General features: G+C 61.3%; 2 protein-coding genes across 2 annotated transcripts; both read right to left on the bottom strand.

The window, feature by feature from the left end:
- Positions 1 to 875: 875 nt before the first annotated feature.
- On the bottom strand, positions 876 to 3,025 carry LOC127469855 (uncharacterized). Its single transcript, XM_051784669.1, has 2 exons — positions 2,730 to 3,025; positions 876 to 2,603 (listed from the first exon to the last, which is right to left on the bottom strand). Exons 1-2 carry the CDS (start codon positions 2,790 to 2,792, stop codon positions 876 to 878), a joined length of 1,791 nt encoding a protein of 596 aa, XP_051640629.1. The 5' UTR covers positions 2,793 to 3,025.
- A 3,002-nt stretch (positions 3,026 to 6,027) lies between these two features.
- On the bottom strand, positions 6,028 to 17,330 carry LOC127469854 (uncharacterized). The gene is made up of 2 exons (XM_051784668.1): positions 13,578 to 17,330; positions 6,028 to 6,307 (listed from the first exon to the last, which is right to left on the bottom strand). The coding sequence occupies exon 1, from the start codon at positions 17,328 to 17,330 to the stop codon at positions 15,279 to 15,281; it is 2,052 nt and encodes a 683-aa protein (XP_051640628.1). The 3' UTR covers positions 6,028 to 6,307; positions 13,578 to 15,278.
- Positions 17,331 to 19,581: the final 2,251 nt, after the last annotated feature.

Raw genomic sequence — 19,581 nt, 5'->3', positions numbered from 1 at the left:
GGCCCTCTCCAGAAGGAACTGGCAGACGTGGCTGTCCGGCACAAAGAGAAGGCTGAGGCTCTCGATGTCTTCTGTGCTTCAGCCTTGGACAGCAAGCGCTCCAGCCACGCCGCCCAAGTGGAGAAAGGCAAAGGCAGGGACTGGCAGAAGAAGAGCCTAAGTCCCCTGCAGCAGAGGATCAGGTGGGAGAGCGTGTAAGGCACCTGAATGCGCACAAGGGACCCGCTGAGGTCCATCCCCAGGTCCTGAGGGAGCTGGCAGACGAAGTTGCTAGGCCACCTAGCCATGGTTTTGGAAAATGGTGGCAGTCAGGTGATGTCCTGGATGACTGAGCAAAGGGCAATGCGAGCCAAGAGACCAGCAGGACTGGCCCCACCATTGAGCCCTGGGCGACACCACTGGTGACCGGCCATCAGGTGGATGTCAGTCCGGTCACCGCCACCCCCTGGGAGCCACCGTCCCATCCCGCCAGGCAGGGCCAGCGGAACGCCCTGGGCAGAGCCCGGAGTGCCTCCCTGAAGAGAGAGGGCCGCTGTGCTGAGAGAGCTGTAGGTGAGGGCTTGACTTGCCAGCGCTCCAAAGACTGTCTGTCCCACGCCAGCAAGTCGTCCTCCCAGCAAGTGGCCCCCCTGACGGCCTGCAGTTGCCCCAAGTTCTTCTTTGGGCTTTGTCTAATTGGAAAAAGGCCTCTTCCTTCAAGTGCAGCTGCAGGTGCCCCCAGACTGCCCCCAGCAGCTCAGTCCGTGGAGGTGGATGTGGACGTGGCCGATGAAGAGTCCCAGGGCTCTGACCATGCCTCAGATGGGAGGGAGCCAGAGCTACTTGCTCCGCCACTACTCCAGCTTTGGGTGTGTTTTCTGGGCCTTGGCAGCGCTCTAAGAGGCTGGAGATGTCCCAGAGGCTCTGGTCCTCAGAGCGGGCCCCCCTCCTGGCTCTGTGGCAGGGGCAGGAGCGTCTGCGCTGCTGCCCCTGCCCCCTGCCCCCTGCGAGCTTCCAGCTGGCTGGGCGAGAGGCTGGGGGGGGCGGCAGGGGCTGCGCAGGGCAGCTGCCTGGCTCTCTGTCCCTGCTGCTGGGGCTGTTGCCAGCATGGCTGCGTCCATGCCTTGAGCCGGGTGCCGCTGTTCCCCCGGCCGCCGTCCCCGTCGCCGGATCACAGCTGCGATCCTGCTGAGGGTGGCACGTGCCGTGCACCGCAGCGTGTCCAGCACGGCGGGGCAGCAGCCTGTGGGGCGCTGCGGGGCAGCAGCCGTTGGCCCGGCTGTGCCTGGGACCCGCCGGGGCAGGAGATGTGCCGCGCGTGTCCCCGACCGCCTCTTGGGCCGCCTCTGCGCAGATGACGCAGGGACATTTGGGCCCTTCCTGGTCAGGAGGCTGAGGCTCCAGCAGCACCGGAATGAGGGAGGGCTTGACCCAGATGGTGTATATTTTGACGCCATCCCCTTTCTTCTCTGACGTCTCCTCCTCGTGGCTGTCTTCTTCCGGGGACAGCGGTGGGTCTGCCTTTTCTTGCCCTGGAGAGTCCCTGGAGACGTCCGGGAGCCCTGCCCACTGCCCACTGGGAGTTGACAGCTGGCTTGGCGAGGGGCTGGGGGGGGCAAGGCGTCCGGAGTCAGGGCCTGTGGCCTAATGTAAGGGCTGCTGCTGCCACGAACTGGGGCACGGGCTCTGGGTGTGGGCGCTTGAAGGCCCCAGGGCTCTGACCATGCCTCCCGTGGCATGGGCACGGGGAGCCTCTTTTCTCTCCTCCTCCCCCTTTGGTCTCCGCTGCGTTCTTCTTGGGGCAGCTCGAGGAGGCTGCAGATGTCTGAGAGCTCCTCGGAGCAGGCCCCATCCTTGGTCGGTGCCACTGGGAGGACGACCTCGGCTGCTTTCCCTGCCCACTGGCCACTGAGAGCTTCCAGGTCACTTGGCAAGGGGCTGAGGGCGCAGCGGTCTGGAAAGCCGTCTGGGGTGGGGGGTTTTGCCCTGGTGTAAGAGCTTGTGAGACTGAGCCCTGGGCCATGGCCTGTGGTTGCACCTGCTTGAGAGCTCCCGGGCTCTGCCCAGGCCTGGCGTGGGCGGGACACTGAGCTACATTCCTGCCCACTACTCCAGCTTTCCTCTGTGTTTTCATCCCCTGTTGACAGCTGGAGGAGGCTGGAGATATCCCAGAGACTCTCGTCCTCGGAGCAGGCCTCGTCCTGCCTCTCTGCCACTGGCAGCACTGCCCCCGCTGCTGCCCCGGCCCACTGCCCACTGAGGGCTTCCAGATGGCTTGGGAAGGGGCTGGGGGGACAGCAGGGGCTTTGCAGGGCAGAGTCCTGCCTCTCTGACCCTGCTGCTGCGGATGTTCCTGCTCTGGCTGCTTCCCTACCTTGTTCCACCTCCGTCTGTGGCTCCGGTTTCTGGCCACGTCGTCGCATCCCAACCGCGAGCCTGCTGCGGGCGGCGCGTGCCACGCGCTGCAGGGCGCCCAGCACAGCGCAGCTGCGGCGTCTGGGGCTGCGTGGGGCAGCTGCCTGGCTCTCTGCCCCTGCTGCTCTCACCTGCTCAGCCACGGCAGCAGCAGAAGAGGCGCTCTTCTCCTCTTCCTGCGCTGCTGCCTGCGTCTGCCAGTTGTCCACCTGCGGTGAGGAGGAGGAGGAGAAGGCGGTGTGGGATGGAGGCGATTGCCATGGCACATCAGACCCCTGCGTGCCCGCAAGCCCAGCCCTGGTGCCAAGGCAGCTCTCTGCTCCCCCATCCTTCACCTTGTGCTTCCTCTGCCAGCTCGACAGCCACTCGCGCGGCTGCAAGTTGATGAACTTCTTCATCTTCCAAATCTTTCGCGTCGGCTACTTCCTCTGCCGCTGAGGTCCCCGAGAGAGATGCTGCCTCCAGAGACAGATGCTCTCCTGGGAGAAAGAGGGTACTGCAGGGCTCTGCCCTCCTTAAATAGCCTCCCGGGCAGGGCGGGGCCCCGCGCTGTCACAATGGCCCGCGGGCCCAAGGAGGCCCCGCGTCACAAAGGGCCCGGCAACGCGCCGCCGCTGTCACAATGGGCCGTTTCCCGGTGCCCCGAGGACAGCAGCGCAGGGGGCACACAACTGGCCGCCGCTGGCTGCAACTAGTTGCAACCGGCTGTGCCCGGCACAAGGCTCCCCCGCTTTCCCCTCACAGACGCTCCAGACGGCCCCAGCCAACAGCTCCCGCACGGCCCCGCTGCCCGCGGCCTCCCCGCAGTTCAGCCCTGTCTGCATCCCGCAGCTGACGGGGACACCGCCCTGGGCAGCCAGCCGTGGCCGCGGGATGTCCCAGGCTCAGAGAGAGAAGTTACTTGTGGCAAGAATTGCCTTGCTAAGCTTTGGGGCTTGCCAACCAGCATGCCCTTCTGTGCAGAAGTTTCAATAAATCAAAGCTCTCGACCGTGTGTGTGCATCGGCCTCTTGCACCCAGCAGGAAAGACCCCGCTTTGGGACAACAGGGGGGTCCTGGGGACTTGCTGGGGCAGGACACGTGCTGTGCAGCTCAGCGTCTCTGCCCACACTGCTGGGGGAACTGGGCCCCTCCTGGCAAGCCCCCAGTGCGGGCCTTCAGCAACACCGCCGGCTACAAGGGCCCAACCCAGACAGCGTGCCCTTGGCTGGCTTTCCTGCTTTCCTGAGACAGCTCTTTCTCCTTGCTTCCTCCCCATGGCACACCGCTTGCTCTGGGATTTCTTGCCCTTGGCACAGCTCTAGGAGGCTGGAGATGTCCCAGAGCCACTGCCATCAGGCCCCATCCTGGCTCTGGGCCACTGGCAGCACTGCCTCCACTGCTGCCCCTGCCCACTGCCCACTGAGAGCTTTCAATGGCCTTGGCGACGGCCTGGAGGTCCAGCAGGAAAAGTCGGGCAGAGTGGGAGCCTTTGCCCTGATGGGAGGGTTTCTGCTGGGGAGAGCTGGGTCATGCACTGTGGGGCTGCACTCTGGAAGGTGCCAGGGCTCTGCCCATGCCTGGCGCTGGAAGGAAACTCAGCTCCCCTCCTGCCCAGTGCTCCAGCTTGCCTGTGGGTTTTCTTCCCCTTGGGACAGCTCTAGCAGCATGCAGATGGAAACAAAGTAACCAGAGGGTAGAACATCCTAGCTCTCACTCCTAGATCCAGGGCAGGTCCACCTAACAAGAATCCCCAGAGGGCAGAGCCACCAGCACCAAAGGGCCGCCTGCTGCTGCTTTGCTTTGCTCTGGCCTCCTGTGGCCACTGCCGCCCCTCAGGCAGCGCTTCCAGGGTGCCAGCCATTCTCAGACTGGCTTAGGGGCTGCGGGGGCTGTGCTGTGGGGCAGTGTTCCCGGGCTGCTTTTGGCTTCCAGTTGTTGCAGGCAGCAGCTCCAAGAGCCTCCCAAGGAGGCTCCAAGGGGCTGTATTGGGGCAGGGCATGCTTCCAGCGTCCTGCCATTCCACCTCTCCATTCGCCACACGGACACACTTGACTTGCTCTGAGCCAATACCAAGAGAAAAATGCAGCGTCTCCCAGCTGCCAGCCTGCTCAAGCTCACCCCTGCCCCGTGCTGCAGCGTGCCCAGCCCAGCGTGGCCGCGGCCTCTGGGGCGCTGCGGGGCAGCTGCCTGGCTCCCTGCCCCTGCTGCTCTCGCCTGCTGGCACAAGGCAAGAGACTCTTCCCTCCTTGCCCCCTCTGGTGCCTCGGCAGCCAGAGGCGTGCGCTGCTCCTCTGCCTCTGGAGCTCCTTGACTTCCTTAGGAGAAATGCAACTGAGCAAAACACCCAAACATCAGTGTGTTCTCGACACCGTTCTCATTCCAAATCCAAACGACAGCACTGGAGCAGCTCCTGAGAAGAAATGAACTCTACCCTAGCTAAAAGCAGGACCAAAGGGGAAATCACACCTGACAAATTTGGTGGCTTTCTGGGACGGGGCTACAGCCTTGCTGGCAACTAGTCCAAGGAGTTTTGAAATGGTCGTCCATTAGAGACGTCCCTCTCATTGCTAACAAAGCCAAGAGAACATAGCACATCACCTCTGCATTTATCCTCCACCACTGGCACACGTGGGACCCCGCTCTGAAGGGACCCGTCAGACGCTTGGACTGCATTTGCACCCAGCACCGGCAACTCTCCTTGGCAGAGATGGCAATCTTGGCCTCTGGGAAGCCCCCCGGCAGATAGTCCTGTTTCTCTTCCCTACCAGAACCCTGCAAGAGAAATTGGAAGAGGACTTTGGATTTCAGAAAGAAGAGGAAGCAGCTCCAAAGCATCTCAGGCTAGGCAGGCCCTTAAGTCAACTGTGGAAACCGCAGCATGAATTTGGTCTTCAGGTGAAAGGCAAACCAAGCTGGCCTTCGCATCAGCAGGCAACAGGGAGATGAAAAAGACCTAAAGCAGGGGCAGGTTAAAGCCATCCTCACAAGCCCAAGGGCTCAATCGCCCGCTCTTGACATAGAGAAGAAAAGAGCTTTTAGCAGACCTTGGGAAATGAGCGCTGGCGGCCAGCAAGTGTAGATCAGAGCCAGTGCAAGGACACGTGTCTCTCCAGGGAGCAGAATGGGAGCCCAGGTAAGAAACAGCTTGCTGCAATTACTTCAGCCAACCAGAGCAGCAAATCTGACTGCAGATGAGAGAGGGGATCTGAGGGATCTGGGATGCCAGCAGAAGCAGATCAAGGCCGTCCCTGAAGCAGCAAGTCAGGAACTGTCAGCCACAGCAACAGCCTTTTGGGTCAAACAGCTGACTGCTCTTGCACAGCAGCTTCTGTTCTTGCATGATGCTGGTTGTCACTTTCCTATTGCTTTGTAGAGAAGAAAGGTCCATCCTGCCAGAAGGTGCTCTGCTTGGGCCAAGAGGGTATGGCAGAAAGCCAAAGAGTCCTGAGCTTCTTTTAGGATCAAAAGAAAGAGTGTCATGCAACAGCCAATTGCTGGTCAGTGTTTTGAAAGGTAACTACTCCATCTGTAGGTGACTCCCAAAAGAGTTAAGAAAGAGTAAAAAGTAAGAAAGAAGAGAAGGTAAGAAAAGCCAAAAGGAGGGAGAAGAACTTGAGGGAAAGGGCATCACTTTAGTTTGCTGGGAGAAGAACTCCAATGAGCTTTCTCCTGACTTTCAAAGCAGCAGGCGCCCGGCCCTCTCCTCTGCGTTCCTCCTCGCCCTCTCTCCAGCACGCTGCCTCCCGTCTGACGACGACGACGACGTCTGCGCACAACAGGCAACGGGGGCTTGCCCAGCGGCTTCAGAGCAGGTAGATGGCCCAACAGCCTGCCGCCCCTTCCACTCAGCCCTCTCTGGCACCGCCGGCCGGGATCCCCCAACTCACAGGCCCAGCCCCGCATGGCCACTCTGCCCCAGCCCACGGCAGGACTTCCCCCTCTCGTCCCCGCACCCCTCCCGCCCCAGGCAGCGCCCTTCTCCTTCGCCCCACCCCACGCACGCTGGCCCCGGCAACTGAAGGGCTTGGGTCTTCAGGAGCTTCTTTTCCCCCCAAATCAAGGAGCGCTGCTTCTTGATCAAAGCAGTAGTTTTATTTCAAGAAAGGCCTCTCGATATTCTGTTGTCATTTAGCAGCGGCCCAGCCCCGCAAGACACGTCTTCCAAGAACTCCTCCTTCTAAAATGGAGGGCAGCAACACACCAGCCTCAGGAGATCCTGAAAAACAAACTTGCACTTCCAAGAAGGAAAGACCCACTCGCTGGCTGTTCCCCAGCTCTGCTTACAGACGTCCCTCTGCCGCCTTCAGCCTCCAGGACAGCTCTGTTGCACACACCCGCGCCAAGGGACACCGCTCAGCTGCCTAAGGAACAAGTCCTAGCCCAAGCCCGAAATATTATTCTCTTTCAAAACACAAGCTTCCTGACCCTTTTCTGTCAAAACCAATCTTTATTTTAAACTTCCTCGAGTCTACCTTAAGCACTAGGCTCTCCTAGGTCAGCGCCCATGCTAAAGCACCGCTGGTAATTTTTGTCATGAAGTGGGACTAGAAAGCATGAGGCGACCTTGAGCTTGTCCTTTGAAATTCAAGTGGAGAGCACTAGTAAGACCTAGCCCTACTTTATCCTATGGGACTTAACTGGTCTAATTCTTGCCTACCCCTACTTGAAGCTACAGAACTTAAGGGGACTTCTTCTCCTATTTGAGGGAATGGAAACAAGGACAGGTGGCCTGGGAGGATGGGGACAAGGGTAGGCAAGCTGGGGACAAGGGTAGGGCAGCTGGGGACAAGGGTGGGAAAGCCAAGGCCCAGCTCAACTTGAGTCTGGCCAGAGCTCTCCAGGAGAACAAGAAGGGCTTCTAAGGCTATCTTCCTAAAGACCACCTAGGGATAAGGTGGGCCCTCTCCAGAAGGAACTGGCAGACGTGGCTGTCCGGCACAAAGAGAAGGCTGAGGCTCTCGATGTCTTCTGTGCTTCAGCCTTGGACAGCAAGCGCTCCAGCCACGCCGCCCAAGTGGAGAAAGGCAAAGGCAGGGACTGGCAGAAGAAGAGCCTAAGTCCCCTGCAGCAGAGGATCAGGTGGGAGAGCGTGTAAGGCACCTGAATGCGCACAAGGGACCCGCTGAGGTCCATCCCCAGGTCCTGAGGGAGCTGGCAGACGAAGTTGCTAGGCCACTAGCCATGGTTTTGGAAAAATGGTGGCAGTCAGGTGATGTCCTGGATGACTGAGCAAAGGGCAATGCGAGCCAAGAGACCAGCAGGACTGGCCCCACCATTGAGCCCTGGGCGACACCACTGGTGACCGGCCATCAGGTGGATGTCAGTCCGGTCACCGCCACCCCCTGGGAGCCACCGTCCCATCCCGCCAGGCAGGGCCAGCGGAACGCCCTGGGCAGAGCCCGGAGTGCCTCCCTGAAGAGAGAGGGCCGCTGTGCTGAGAGAGCTGTAGGTGAGGGCTTGACTTGCCAGCGCTCCAAAGACTGTCTGTCCCACGCCAGCAAGTCGTCCTCCCAGCAAGTGGCCCCCCTGACGGCCTGCAGTTGCCCCAAGTTCTTCTTTGGGCTTTGTCTAATTGGAAAAAGGCCTCTTCCTTCAAGTGCAGCTGCAGGTGCCCCCAGACTGCCCCCAGCAGCTCAGTCCGTGGAGGTGGATGTGGACGTGGCCGATGAAGAGTCCCAGGGCTCTGACCATGCCTCAGATGGGAGGGAGCCAGAGCTACTTGCTCCGCCACTACTCCAGCTTTGGGGTGTGTTTTCTGGGCCTTGGCAGCGCTCTAAGAGGCTGGAGATGTCCCAGAGGCTCTGGTCCTCAGAGCAGGCCCCCTCCTGGCTCTGTGGCAGGGGCAGGAGCGTCTGCGCTGCTGCCCCTGCCCCCTGCCCCCTGCGAGCTTCCAGCTGGCTGGGCGAGAGGCTGGGGGGGCGGCAGGGGCTGCGCAGGGCAGCTGCCTGGCTCTCTGTCCCTGCTGCTGGGGCTGTTGCCAGCATGGCTGCGTCCATGCCTTGAGCCGGGTGCCGCTGTTCCCCCGGCCGCCGTCCCCGTCGCCGGATCACAGCTGCGATCCTGCTGAGGGTGGCACGTGCCGTGCGCTGCAGCGTGTCCAGCACGGCGGGGCAGCAGCCTGTGGGGCGCTGCGGGGCAGCAGCCGTTGGCCGGCTGTGCCTGGGACCCGCCGGGGCAGGAGATGTGCCGCGCGTGTCCCCGACCGCCTCTTGGGCCGCCTCTGCGCAGATGACGCAGGGACATTTGGGCCCTTCCTGGTCAGGAGGCTGAGGCTCCAGCAGCACCGGAATGAGGGAGGGCTTGACCCAGATGGTGTATATTTTGACGCCATCCCCTTTCTTCTCTGACGTCTCCTCCTCGTGGCTGTCTTCTTCCGGGGACAGCGGTGGGTCTGCCTTTTCTTGCCCTGGAGAGTCCCTGGAGACGTCCGGGAGCCCTGCCCACTGCCCACTGGGAGTTGACAGCTGGCTTGGCGAGGGGCTGGGGGGGCAGGCGTCCGGAGTCAGGGCCTGTGGCCTAATGTAAGGGCTGCTGCTGCCACGAACTGGGGCACGGGCTCTGGGTGTGGGCGCTTGAAGGCCCCAGGGCTCTGACCATGCCTCCCGTGGCATGGGCACGGGGAGCCTCTTTTCTCTCCTCCTCCCCCTTTGGTCTCCGCTGCGTTCTTCTTGGGGCAGCTCGAGGAGGCTGCAGATGTCTGAGAGCTCCTCGGAGCAGGCCCCATCCTTGGTCGGTGCCACTGGGAGGACGACCTCGGCTGCTTTCCCTGCCCACTGGCCACTGAGAGCTTCCAGGTCACTTGGCAAGGGGCTGAGGGCGCAGCGGTCTGGAAAGCCGTCTGGGGTGGGGGGTTTTGCCCTGGTGTAAGAGCTTGTGAGACTGAGCCCTGGGCCATGGCCTGTGGTTGCACCTGCTTGAGAGCTCCCGGGTTCTGCCCAGGCCTGGCGTGGGCGGGACACTGAGCTACATTCCTGCCCACTACTCCAGCTTTCCTCTGTGTTTTCATCCCCTGTTGACAGCTGGAGGAGGCTGGAGATATCCCAGAGACTCTCGTCCTCGGAGCAGGCCTCGTCCTGCCTCTCTGCCACTGGCAGCACTGCCCCCGCTGCTGCCCCGGCCCACTGCCCACTGAGGGCTTCCAGATGGCTTGGGAAGGGGCTGGGGGGACAGCAGGGGCTTTGCAGGGCAGAGTCCTGCCTCTCTGACCCTGCTGCTGCGGATGTTCCTGCTCTGGCTGCTTCCCTACCTTGTTCCACCTCCGTCTGTGGCTCCGGTTTCTGGCCACGTCGTCGCATCCCAACCGCGAGCCTGCTGCGGGCGGCGCGTGCCACGCGCTGCAGGGCGCCCAGCACAGCGCAGCTGCGGCGTCTGGGGCTGCGTGGGGCAGCTGCCTGGCTCTCTGCCCCTGCTGCTCTCACCTGCTCAGCCACGGCAGCAGCAGAAGAGGCGCTCTTCTCCTCTTCCTGCGCTGCTGCCTGCATCTGCCAGTTGTCCACCTGCGGTGAGGAGGAGGAGGAGAAGGCGGTGTGGGATGGAGGCGATTGCCATGGCACATCAGACCCCTGCGTGCCCGCAAGCCCAGCCCTGGTGCCAAGGCAGCTCTCTGCTCCCCCATCCTTCACCTTGTGCTTCCTCTGCCAGCTCGACAGCCACTCGCGCGGCTGCAAGTTGATGAACTTCTTCATCTTCCAAATCTTTCGCGTCGGCTACTTCCTCTGCCGCTGAGGTCCCCGAGAGAGATGCTGCCTCCAGAGACAGATGCTCTCCTGGGAGAAAGAGGGTACTGCAGGGCTCTGCCCTCCTTAAATAGCCTCCCGGGCAGGGCGGGGCCCCGCGCTGTCACAATGGCCCGCGGGCCCAAGGAGGCCCCGCGTCACAAAGGGCCCGGCAACGCGCCGCCGCTGTCACAATGGGCCGTTTCCCGGTGCCCCGAGGACAGCAGCGCAGGGGGCACACAACTGGCCGCCGCTGGCTGCAACTAGTTGCAACCGGCTGTGCCCGGCACAAGGCTCCCCCGCTTTCCCCTCACAGACGCTCCAGACGGCCCCAGCCAACAGCTCCCGCACGGCCCCGCTGCCCGCGGCCTCCCCGCAGTTCAGCCCTGTCTGCATCCCGCAGCTGACGGGGACACCGCCCTGGGCAGCCAGCCGTGGCCGCGGGATGTCCCAGGCTCAGAGAGAGAAGTTACTTGTGGCAAGAATTGCCTTGCTAAGCTTTGGGGCTTGCCAACCAGCATGCCCTTCTGTGCAGAAGTTTCAATAAATCAAAGCTCTCGACCGTGTGTGTGCATCGGCCTCTTGCACCCAGCAGGAAAGACCCCGCTTTGGGACAACAGGGGGGTCCTGGGGACTTGCTGGGGCAGGACACGTGCTGTGCAGCTCAGCGTCTCTGCCCACACTGCTGGGGGAACTGGGCCCCTCCTGGCAAGCCCCCAGTGCGGGCCTTCAGCAACACCGCCGGCTACAAGGGCCCAACCCAGACAGCGTGCCCTTGGCTGGCTTTCCTGCTTTCCTGAGACAGCTCTTTCTCCTTGCTTCCTCCCCATGGCACACCGCTTGCTCTGGGATTTCTTGCCCTTGGCACAGCTCTAGGAGGCTGGAGATGTCCCAGAGCCACTGCCATCAGGCCCCATCCTGGCTCTGGGCCACTGGCAGCACTGCCTCCACTGCTGCCCCTGCCCACTGCCCACTGAGAGCTTTCAATGGCCTTGGCGACGGCCTGGAGGTCCAGCAGGAAAAGTCGGGCAGAGTGGGAGCCTTTGCCCTGATGGGAGGGTTTCTGCTGGGGAGAGCTGGGTCATGCACTGTGGGGCTGCACTCTGGAAGGTGCCAGGGCTCTGCCCATGCCTGGCGCTGGAAGGAAACTCAGCTCCCCTCCTGCCCAGTGCTCCAGCTTGCCTGTGGGTTTTCTTCCCCTTGGGACAGCTCTAGCAGCATGCAGATGGAAACAAAGTAACCAGAGGGTAGAACATCCTAGCTCTCACTCCTAGATCCAGGGCAGGTCCACCTAACAAGAATCCCCAGAGGGCAGAGCCACCAGCACCAAAGGGCCGCCTGCTGCTGCTTTGCTTTGCTCTGGCCTCCTGTGGCCACTGCCGCCCCTCAGGCAGCGCTTCCAGGGTGCCAGCCATTCTCAGACTGGCTTAGGGGCTGCGGGGGCTGTGCTGTGGGGCAGTGTTCCCGGGCTGCTTTTGGCTTCCAGTTGTTGCAGGCAGCAGCTCCAAGAGCCTCCCAAGGAGGCTCCAAGGGGCTGTATTGGGGCAGGGCATGCTTCCAGCGTCCTGCCATTCCACCTCTCCATTCGCCACACGGACACACTTGACTTGCTCTGAGCCAATACCAAGAGAAAAATGCAGCGTCTCCCAGCTGCCAGCCTGCTCAAGCTCACCCCTGCCCCGTGCTGCAGCGTGCCCAGCCCAGCGTGGCCGCGGCCTCTGGGGCGCTGCGGGGCAGCTGCCTGGCTCCCTGCCCCTGCTGCTCTCGCCTGCTGGCACAAGGCAAGAGACTCTTCCCTCCTTGCCCCCTCTGGTGCCTCGGCAGCCAGAGGCGTGCGCTGCTCCTCTGCCTCTGGAGCTCCTTGACTTCCTTAGGAGAAATGCAACTGAGCAAAACACCCAAACATCAGTGTGTTCTCGACACCGTTCTCATTCCAAATCCAAACGACAGCACTGGAGCAGCTCCTGAGAAGAAATGAACTCTACCCTAGCTAAAAGCAGGACCAAAGGGGAAATCACACCTGACAAATTTGGTGGCTTTCTGGGACGGGGCTACAGCCTTGCTGGCAACTAGTCCAAGGAGTTTTGAAATGGTCGTCCATTAGAGACGTCCCTCTCATTGCTAACAAAGCCAAGAGAACATAGCACATCACCTCTGCATTTATCCTCCACCACTGGCACACGTGGGACCCCGCTCTGAAGGGACCCGTCAGACGCTTGGACTGCATTTGCACCCAGCACCGGCAACTCTCCTTGGCAGAGATGGCAATCTTGGCCTCTGGGAAGCCCCCCGGCAGATAGTCCTGTTTCTCTTCCCTACCAGAACCCTGCAAGAGAAATTGGAAGAGGACTTTGGATTTCAGAAAGAAGAGGAAGCAGCTCCAAAGCATCTCAGGCTAGGCAGGCCCTTAAGTCAACTGTGGAAACCGCAGCATGAATTTGGTCTTCAGGTGAAAGGCAAACCAAGCTGGCCTTCGCATCAGCAGGCAACAGGGAGATGAAAAAGACCTAAAGCAGGGGCAGGTTAAAGCCATCCTCACAAGCCCAAGGGCTCAATCGCCCGCTCTTGACATAGAGAAGAAAAGAGCTTTTAGCAGACCTTGGGAAATGAGCGCTGGCGGCCAGCAAGTGTAGATCAGAGCCAGTGCAAGGACACGTGTCTCTCCAGGGAGCAGAATGGGAGCCCAGGTAAGAAACAGCTTGCTGCAATTACTTCAGCCAACCAGAGCAGCAAATCTGACTGCAGATGAGAGAGGGGATCTGAGGGATCTGGGATGCCAGCAGAAGCAGATCAAGGCCGTCCCTGAAGCAGCAAGTCAGGAACTGTCAGCCACAGCAACAGCCTTTTGGGTCAAACAGCTGACTGCTCTTGCACAGCAGCTTCTGTTCTTGCATGATGCTGGTTGTCACTTTCCTATTGCTTTGTAGAGAAGAAAGGTCCATCCTGCCAGAAGGTGCTCTGCTTGGGCCAAGAGGGTATGGCAGAAAGCCAAAGAGTCCTGAGCTTCTTTTAGGATCAAAAGAAAGAGTGTCATGCAACAGCCAATTGCTGGTCAGTGTTTTGAAAGGTAACTACTCCATCTGTAGGTGACTCCCAAAAGAGTTAAGAAAGAGTAAAAAGTAAGAAAGAAGAGAAGGTAAGAAAAGCCAAAAGGAGGGAGAAGAACTTGAGGGAAAGGGCATCACTTTAGTTTGCTGGGAGAAGAACTCCAATGAGCTTTCTCCTGACTTTCAAAGCAGCAGGCGCCCGGCCCTCTCCTCTGCGTTCCTCCTCGCCCTCTCTCCAGCACGCTGCCTCCCGTCTGACGACGACGACGACGTCTGCGCACAACAGGCAACGGGGGCTTGCCCAGCGGCTTCAGAGCAGGTAGATGGCCCAACAGCCTGCCGCCCCTTCCACTCAGCCCTCTCTGGCACCGCCGGCCGGGATCCCCCAACTCACAGGCCCAGCCCCGCATGGCCACTCTGCCCCAGCCCACGGCAGGACTTCCCCCTCTCGTCCCCGCACCCCTCCCGCCCCAGGCAGCGCCCTTCTCCTTCGCCCCACCCCACGCACGCTGGCCCCGGCAACTGAAGGGCTTGGGTCTTCAGGAGCTTCTTTTCCCCCCAAATCAAGGAGCGCTGCTTCTTGATCAAAGCAGTAGTTTTATTTCAAGAAAGGCCTCTCGATATTCTGTTGTCATTTAGCAGCGGCCCAGCCCCGCAAGACACGTCTTCCAAGAACTCCTCCTTCTAAAATGGAGGGCAGCAACACACCAGCCTCAGGAGATCCTGAAAAACAAACTTGCACTTCCAAGAAGGAAAGACCCACTCGCTGGCTGTTCCCCAGCTCTGCTTACAGACGTCCCTCTGCCGCCTTCAGCCTCCAGGACAGCTCTGTTGCACACACCCGCGCCAAGGGACACCGCTCAGCTGCCTAAGGAACAAGTCCTAGCCCAAGCCCGAAATATTATTCTCTTTCAAAACACAAGCTTCCTGACCCTTTTCTGTCAAAACCAATCTTTATTTTAAACTTCCTCGAGTCTACCTTAAGCACTAGGCTCTCCTAGGTCAGCGCCCATGCTAAAGCACCGCTGGTAATTTTTGTCATGAAGTGGGACTAGAAAGCATGAGGCGACCTTGAGCTTGTCCTTTGAAATTCAAGTGGAGAGCACTAGTAAGACCTAGCCCTACTTTATCCTATGGGACTTAACTGGTCTAATTCTTGCCTACCCCTACTTGAAGCTACAGAACTTAAGGGGACTTCTTCTCCTATTTGAGGGAATGGAAACAAGGACAGGTGGCCTGGGAGGATGGGGACAAGGGTAGGCAAGCTGGGGACAAGGGTAGGGCAGCTGGGGACAAGGGTGGGAAAGCCAAGGCCCAGCTCAACTTGAGTCTGGCCAGAGCTCTCCAGGAGAACAAGAAGGGCTTCTAAGGCTATCTTCCTAAAGACCACCTAGGGATAAGGTGGGCCCTCTCCAGAAGGAACTGGCAGACGTGGCTGTCCGGCACAAAGAGAAGGCTGAGGCTCTCGATGTCTTCTGTGCTTCAGCCTTGGACAGCAAGCGCTCCAGCCACGCCGCCCAAGTGGAGAAAGGCAAAGGCAGGGACTGGCAGAAGAAGAGCCTAAGTCCCCTGCAGCAGAGGATCAGGTGGGAGAGCGTGTAAGGCACCTGAATGCGCACAAGGGACCCGCTGAGGTCCATCCCCAGGTCCTGAGGGAGCTGGCAGACGAAGTTGCTAGGCCACTAGCCATGGTTTTGGAAAAATGGTGGCAGTCAGGTGATGTCCTGGATGACTGAGCAAAGGGCAATGCGAGCCAAGAGACCAGCAGGACTGGCCCCACCATTGAGCCCTGGGCGACACCACTGGTGACCGGCCATCAGGTGGATGTCAGTCCGGTCACCGCCACCCCCTGGGAGCCACCGTCCCATCCCGCCAGGCAGGGCCAGCGGAACGCCCTGGGCAGAGCCCGGAGTGCCTCCCTGAAGAGAGAGGGCCGCTGTGCTGAGAGAGCTGTAGGTGAGGGCTTGACTTGCCAGCGCTCCAAAGACTGTCTGTCCCACGCCAGCAAGTCGTCCTCCCAGCAAGTGGCCCCCCTGACGGCCTGCAGTTGCCCCAAGTTCTTCTTTGGGCTTTGTCTAATTGGAAAAAGGCCTCTTCCTTCAAGTGCAGCTGCAGGTGCCCCCAGACTGCCCCCAGCAGCTCAGTCCGTGGAGGTGGATGTGGACGTGGCCGATGAAGAGTCCCAGGGCTCTGACCATGCCTCAGATGGGAGGGAGCCAGAGCTACTTGCTCCGCCACTACTCCAGCTTTGGGGTGTGTTTTCTGGGCCTTGGCAGCGCTCTAAGAGGCTGGAGATGTCCCAGAGGCTCTGGTCCTCAGAGCAGGCCCCCTCCTGGCTCTGTGGCAGGGGCAGGAGCGTCTGCGCTGCTGCCCCTGCCCCCTGCCCCCTGCGAGCTTCCAGCTGGCTGGGCGAGAGGCTGGGGGGGCGGCAGGGGCTGCGCAGGGCAGCTGCCTGGCTCTCTGCCCCTGCTGCTGGGGCTGTTGCCAGCATGGCTGCGTCCATGCCTTGAGCCGGGTGCCGCTGTTCCCCCGACCGCCGTCCCCGTCGCCGGATCACAGCTGCGATCCTGCTGAGGGTGGCACGTGCCGTGCGCTGCAGCGTGTCCAGCACGGCGGGGCAGCAGCCTGTGGGGCGCTGCGGGGCAGCAGCCGTTGGCCGGCTGTGCCTGGGACCCGCCGGGGCAGGAGATGTGCCGCGCGTGTCCCCGACCGCCTCTTGGGCCGCCTCTGCGCAGATGACGCAGGGACATTTGGGCCCTTCCTGGTCAGGAGGCTGAGGCTCCAGCAGCACCGGAATGAGGGAGGGCTTGACCCAGATGGTGTATATTTTGACGCCATCCCCTTTCTTCTCTGACGTCTCCTCCTCGTGGCTGTCTTCTTCCGGGGACAGCGGTGGGTCTGCCTTTTCTTGCCCTGGAGAGTCCCTGGAGACGTCCGGGAGCCCTGCCCACTGCCCACTGGGAGTTGACAGCTGGCTTGGCGAGGGGCTGGGGGGGCAGGCGTCCGGAGTCAGGGCCTGTGGCCTAATGTAAGGGCTGCTGCTGCCACGAACTGGGGCACGGGCTCTGGGTGTGGGCGCTTGAAGGCCCCAGGGCTCTGACCATGCCTCCCGTGGCATGGGCACGGGGAGCCTCTTTTCTCTCCTCCTCCCCCTTTGGTCTCCGCTGCGTTCTTCTTGGGGCAGCTCGAGGAGGCTGCAGATGTCTGAGAGCTCCTCGGAGCAGGCCCCATCCTTGGTCGGTGCCACTGGGAGGACGACCTCGGCTGCTTTCCCTGCCCACTGGCCACTGAGAGCTTCCAGGTCACTTGGCAAGGGGCTGAGGGCGCAGCGGTCTGGAAAGCCGTCTGGGGTGGGGGGTTTTGCCCTGGTGTAAGAGCTTGTGAGACTGAGCCCTGGGCCATGGCCTGTGGTTGCACCTGCTTGAGAGCTCCCGGGCTCTGCCCAGGCCTGGCGTGGGCGGGACACTGAGCTACATTCCTGCCCACTACTCCAGCTTTCCTCTGTGTTTTCATCCCCTGTTGACAGCTGGAGGAGGCTGGAGATATCCCAGAGACTCTCGTCCTCGGAGCAGGCCTCGTCCTGCCTCTCTGCCACTGGCAGCACTGCCCCCGCTGCTGCCCCGGCCCACTGCCCACTGAGGGCTTCCAGATGGCTTGGGAAGGGGCTGGGGGGACAGCAGGGGCTTTGCAGGGCAGAGTCCTGCCTCTCTGACCCTGCTGCTGCGGATGTTCCTGCTCTGGCTGCTTCCCTACCTTGTTCCACCTCCGTCTGTGGCTCCGGTTTCTGGCCACGTCGCCGCATCCCAACCGCGAGCCTGCTGCGGGCGGCGCGTGCCACGCGCTGCAGGGCGCCCAGCACAGCGCAGCTGCGGCGTCTGGGGCTGCGTGGGGCAGCTGCCTGGCTCTCTGCCCCTGCTGCTCTCACCTGCTCAGCCACGGCAGCAGCAGAAGAGGCGCTCTTCTCCTCTTCCTGCGCTGCTGCCTGCATCTGCCAGTTGTCCACCTGCGGTGAGGAGGAGGAGGAGAAGGCGGTGTGGGATGGAGGCGATTGCCATGGCACATCAGACCCCTGCGTGCCCGCAAGCCCAGCCCTGGTGCCAAGGCAGCTCTCTGCTCCCCCATCCTTCACCTTGTGCTTCCTCTGCCAGCTCGACAGCCACTCGCGCGGCTGCAAGTTGATGAACTTCTTCATCTTCCAAATCTTTCGCGTCGGCTACTTCCTCTGCCGCTGAGGTCCCCGAGAGAGATGCTGCCTCCAGAGACAGATGCTCTCCTGGGAGAAAGAGGGTACTGCAGGGCTCTGCCCTCCTTAAATAGCCTCCCGGGCAGGGCGGGGCCCCGCGCTGTCACAATGGCCCGCGGGCCCAAGGAGGCCCCGCGTCACAAAGGGCCCGGCAACGCGCCGCCGCTGTCACAATGGGCCGTTTCCCGGCGCCCCGAGGACAGCAGCGCAGGGGGCACACAACTGGCCGCCGCTGGCTGCAACTAGTTGCAACCGGCTGTGCCCGGCACAAGGCTCCCCCGCTTTCCCCTCACAGACGCTCCAGACGGCCCCAGCCAACAGCTCCCGCACGGCCCCGCTGCCCGCGGCCTCCCCGCAGTTCAGCCCTGTCTGCATCCCGCAGCTGACGGGGACACCGCCCTGGGCAGCCAGCCGTGGCTGCGGGATGTCCCAGGCTCAGAGAGAGAAGTTACTTGTGGCAAGAATTGCCTTGCTAAGCTTTGGGGCTTGCCAACCAGCATGCCCTTCTGTGCAGAAGTTTCAATAAATCAAAGCTCTCGACCGTGTGTGTGCATCGGCCTCTTGCACCCAGCAGGAAAGACCCCGCTTTGGGACAACAGGGGGGTCCTGGGGACTTGCTGGGGCAGGACACGTGCTGTGCAGCTCAGCGTCTCTGCCCACACTGCTGGGGGAACTGGGCCCCTCCTGGCAAGCCCCCAGTGCGGGCCTTCAGCAACACCGCCGGCTACAAGGGCCCAACCCAGACAGCGTGCCCTTGGCTGGCTTTCCTGCTTTCCTGAGACAGCTCTTTCTCCTTGCTTCCTCCCCATGGCACACCGCTTGCTCTGGGATTTCTTGCCCTTGGCACAGCTCTAGGAGGCTGGAGATGTCCCAGAGCCACTGCCATCAGGCCCCATCCTGGCTCTGGGCCACTGGCAGCACTGCCTCCACTGCTGCCCCTGCCCACTGCCCACTGAGAGCTTTCAATGGCCTTGGCGACGGCCTGGAGGTCCAGCAGGAAAAGTCGGGCAGAGTGGGAGCCTTTGCCCTGATGGGAGGGTTTCTGCTGGGGAGAGCTGGGTCATGCACTGTGGGGCTGCACTCTGGAAGGTGCCAGGGCTCTGCCCATGCCTGGCGCTGGAAGGAAACTCAGCTGCCCTCCTGCCCAGTGCTCCAACTTGCCTGTGGGTTTTGTTCCCCTTGGGACAGCTCTAGCAGCATGCAGATGGAAACAAAGTAACCAGAGGGTAGAACATCCTAGCTCTCACTCCTAGATCCAGGGCAGGTCCACCTAACAGGAATCCCCAGAGGGCAGAGCCACCAGCACCAAAGGGCCGCCTGCTGCTGCTTTGCTTTGCTCTGGCCTCCTGTGGCCACTGCCGCCCCTCAGGCAGCGCTTCCAGGGTGCCAGCCATTCTCAGACTGGCTTAGGGGCTGCGGGGGCTGTGCTGTGGGGCAGTGCTCCAGGGCTGCTTTTGGCTTCCAGTTGTTGCAGGCAGCAGCTCCAAGAGCCTCCCAAGGAGGCTCCAAGGGGCTGTATTGGGGCAGGGCATGCTTCCAGCGTCCTGCCATTCCACCTCTCCATTCGCCACACGGACACACTTGACTTGCTCTGAGCCAATACCAAGAGAAGAATGCAGCGTCTCCCAGCTGCCAGCCTGCTCAAGCTCACCCCTGCCCCGTGCTGCAGCGTGCCCAGCCCAGCGTGGCCGCGGCCTCTGGGGCGCTGCGGGGCAGCTGCCTGGCTCCCTGCCCCTGCTGCTCTCGCCTGCTGGCACAAGGCAAGAGACTCTTCCCTCCTTGCCCCCTCTGGTGCCTCGGCAGCCAGAGGCGTGCGCTGCTCCTCTGCCTCTGGAGCTCCTTGACTTCCTTAGGAGAAACGCAACTGAGCAAAACACCCAAACATCAGTGTGTTCTCGACACCGTTCTCATTCCAAATCCAAACGACAGCACTGGAGCAGCTCCTGAGAAGAAATGAACTCTACCCTAGCTAAAAGCAGGACCAAAGGGGAAATCACACCTGACAAATTTGGTGGCTTTCTGGGACGGGGCTACAGCCTTGCTGGCAACTAGTCCAAGGAGTTTTGAAATGGTCTTGGAGATGTCCATCTCATTGCTAACAAAAGTGCTACTCGAGAAAGGTCTTGCTGCCTATGGAGTGCCCAGTCTGGTCCACCAACTCCACCAGAAATCCAAAGGTTCCAGGCTTTCTTTGCTGGGG

Source organism: Manacus candei, unplaced genomic scaffold (assembly GCF_025592945.1).
Source record: "Manacus candei isolate 608988 ecotype Guabito, Panama unplaced genomic scaffold, ASM2559294v1 h1tg000018l, whole genome shotgun sequence".
NCBI classification, from domain to species: domain Eukaryota; kingdom Metazoa; phylum Chordata; class Aves; order Passeriformes; family Pipridae; genus Manacus; species Manacus candei.
The sequence above is the reverse complement of the archived record's forward strand: the minus strand, read 5'-3'. Positions and strand labels throughout refer to the sequence as shown.

Coding starts and splice junctions, on each gene's coding strand:
- LOC127469855 (XM_051784669.1), bottom strand. CDS start 2,792: ATGAAGAAGTTCATCAACTTGCAGCCGCGCGAGTGGCTGTCGAGCTGG. Junction 2,604..2,729: donor GCTGGCAGAGGAAGCACAAG/GTGAAGGATGGG, acceptor TCCTCACCGCAG/GTGGACAACTGGCAGACGCA.
- LOC127469854 (XM_051784668.1), bottom strand. CDS start 17,330: ATGAAGAAGTTCATCAACTTGCAGCCGCGCGAGTGGCTGTCGAGCTGG.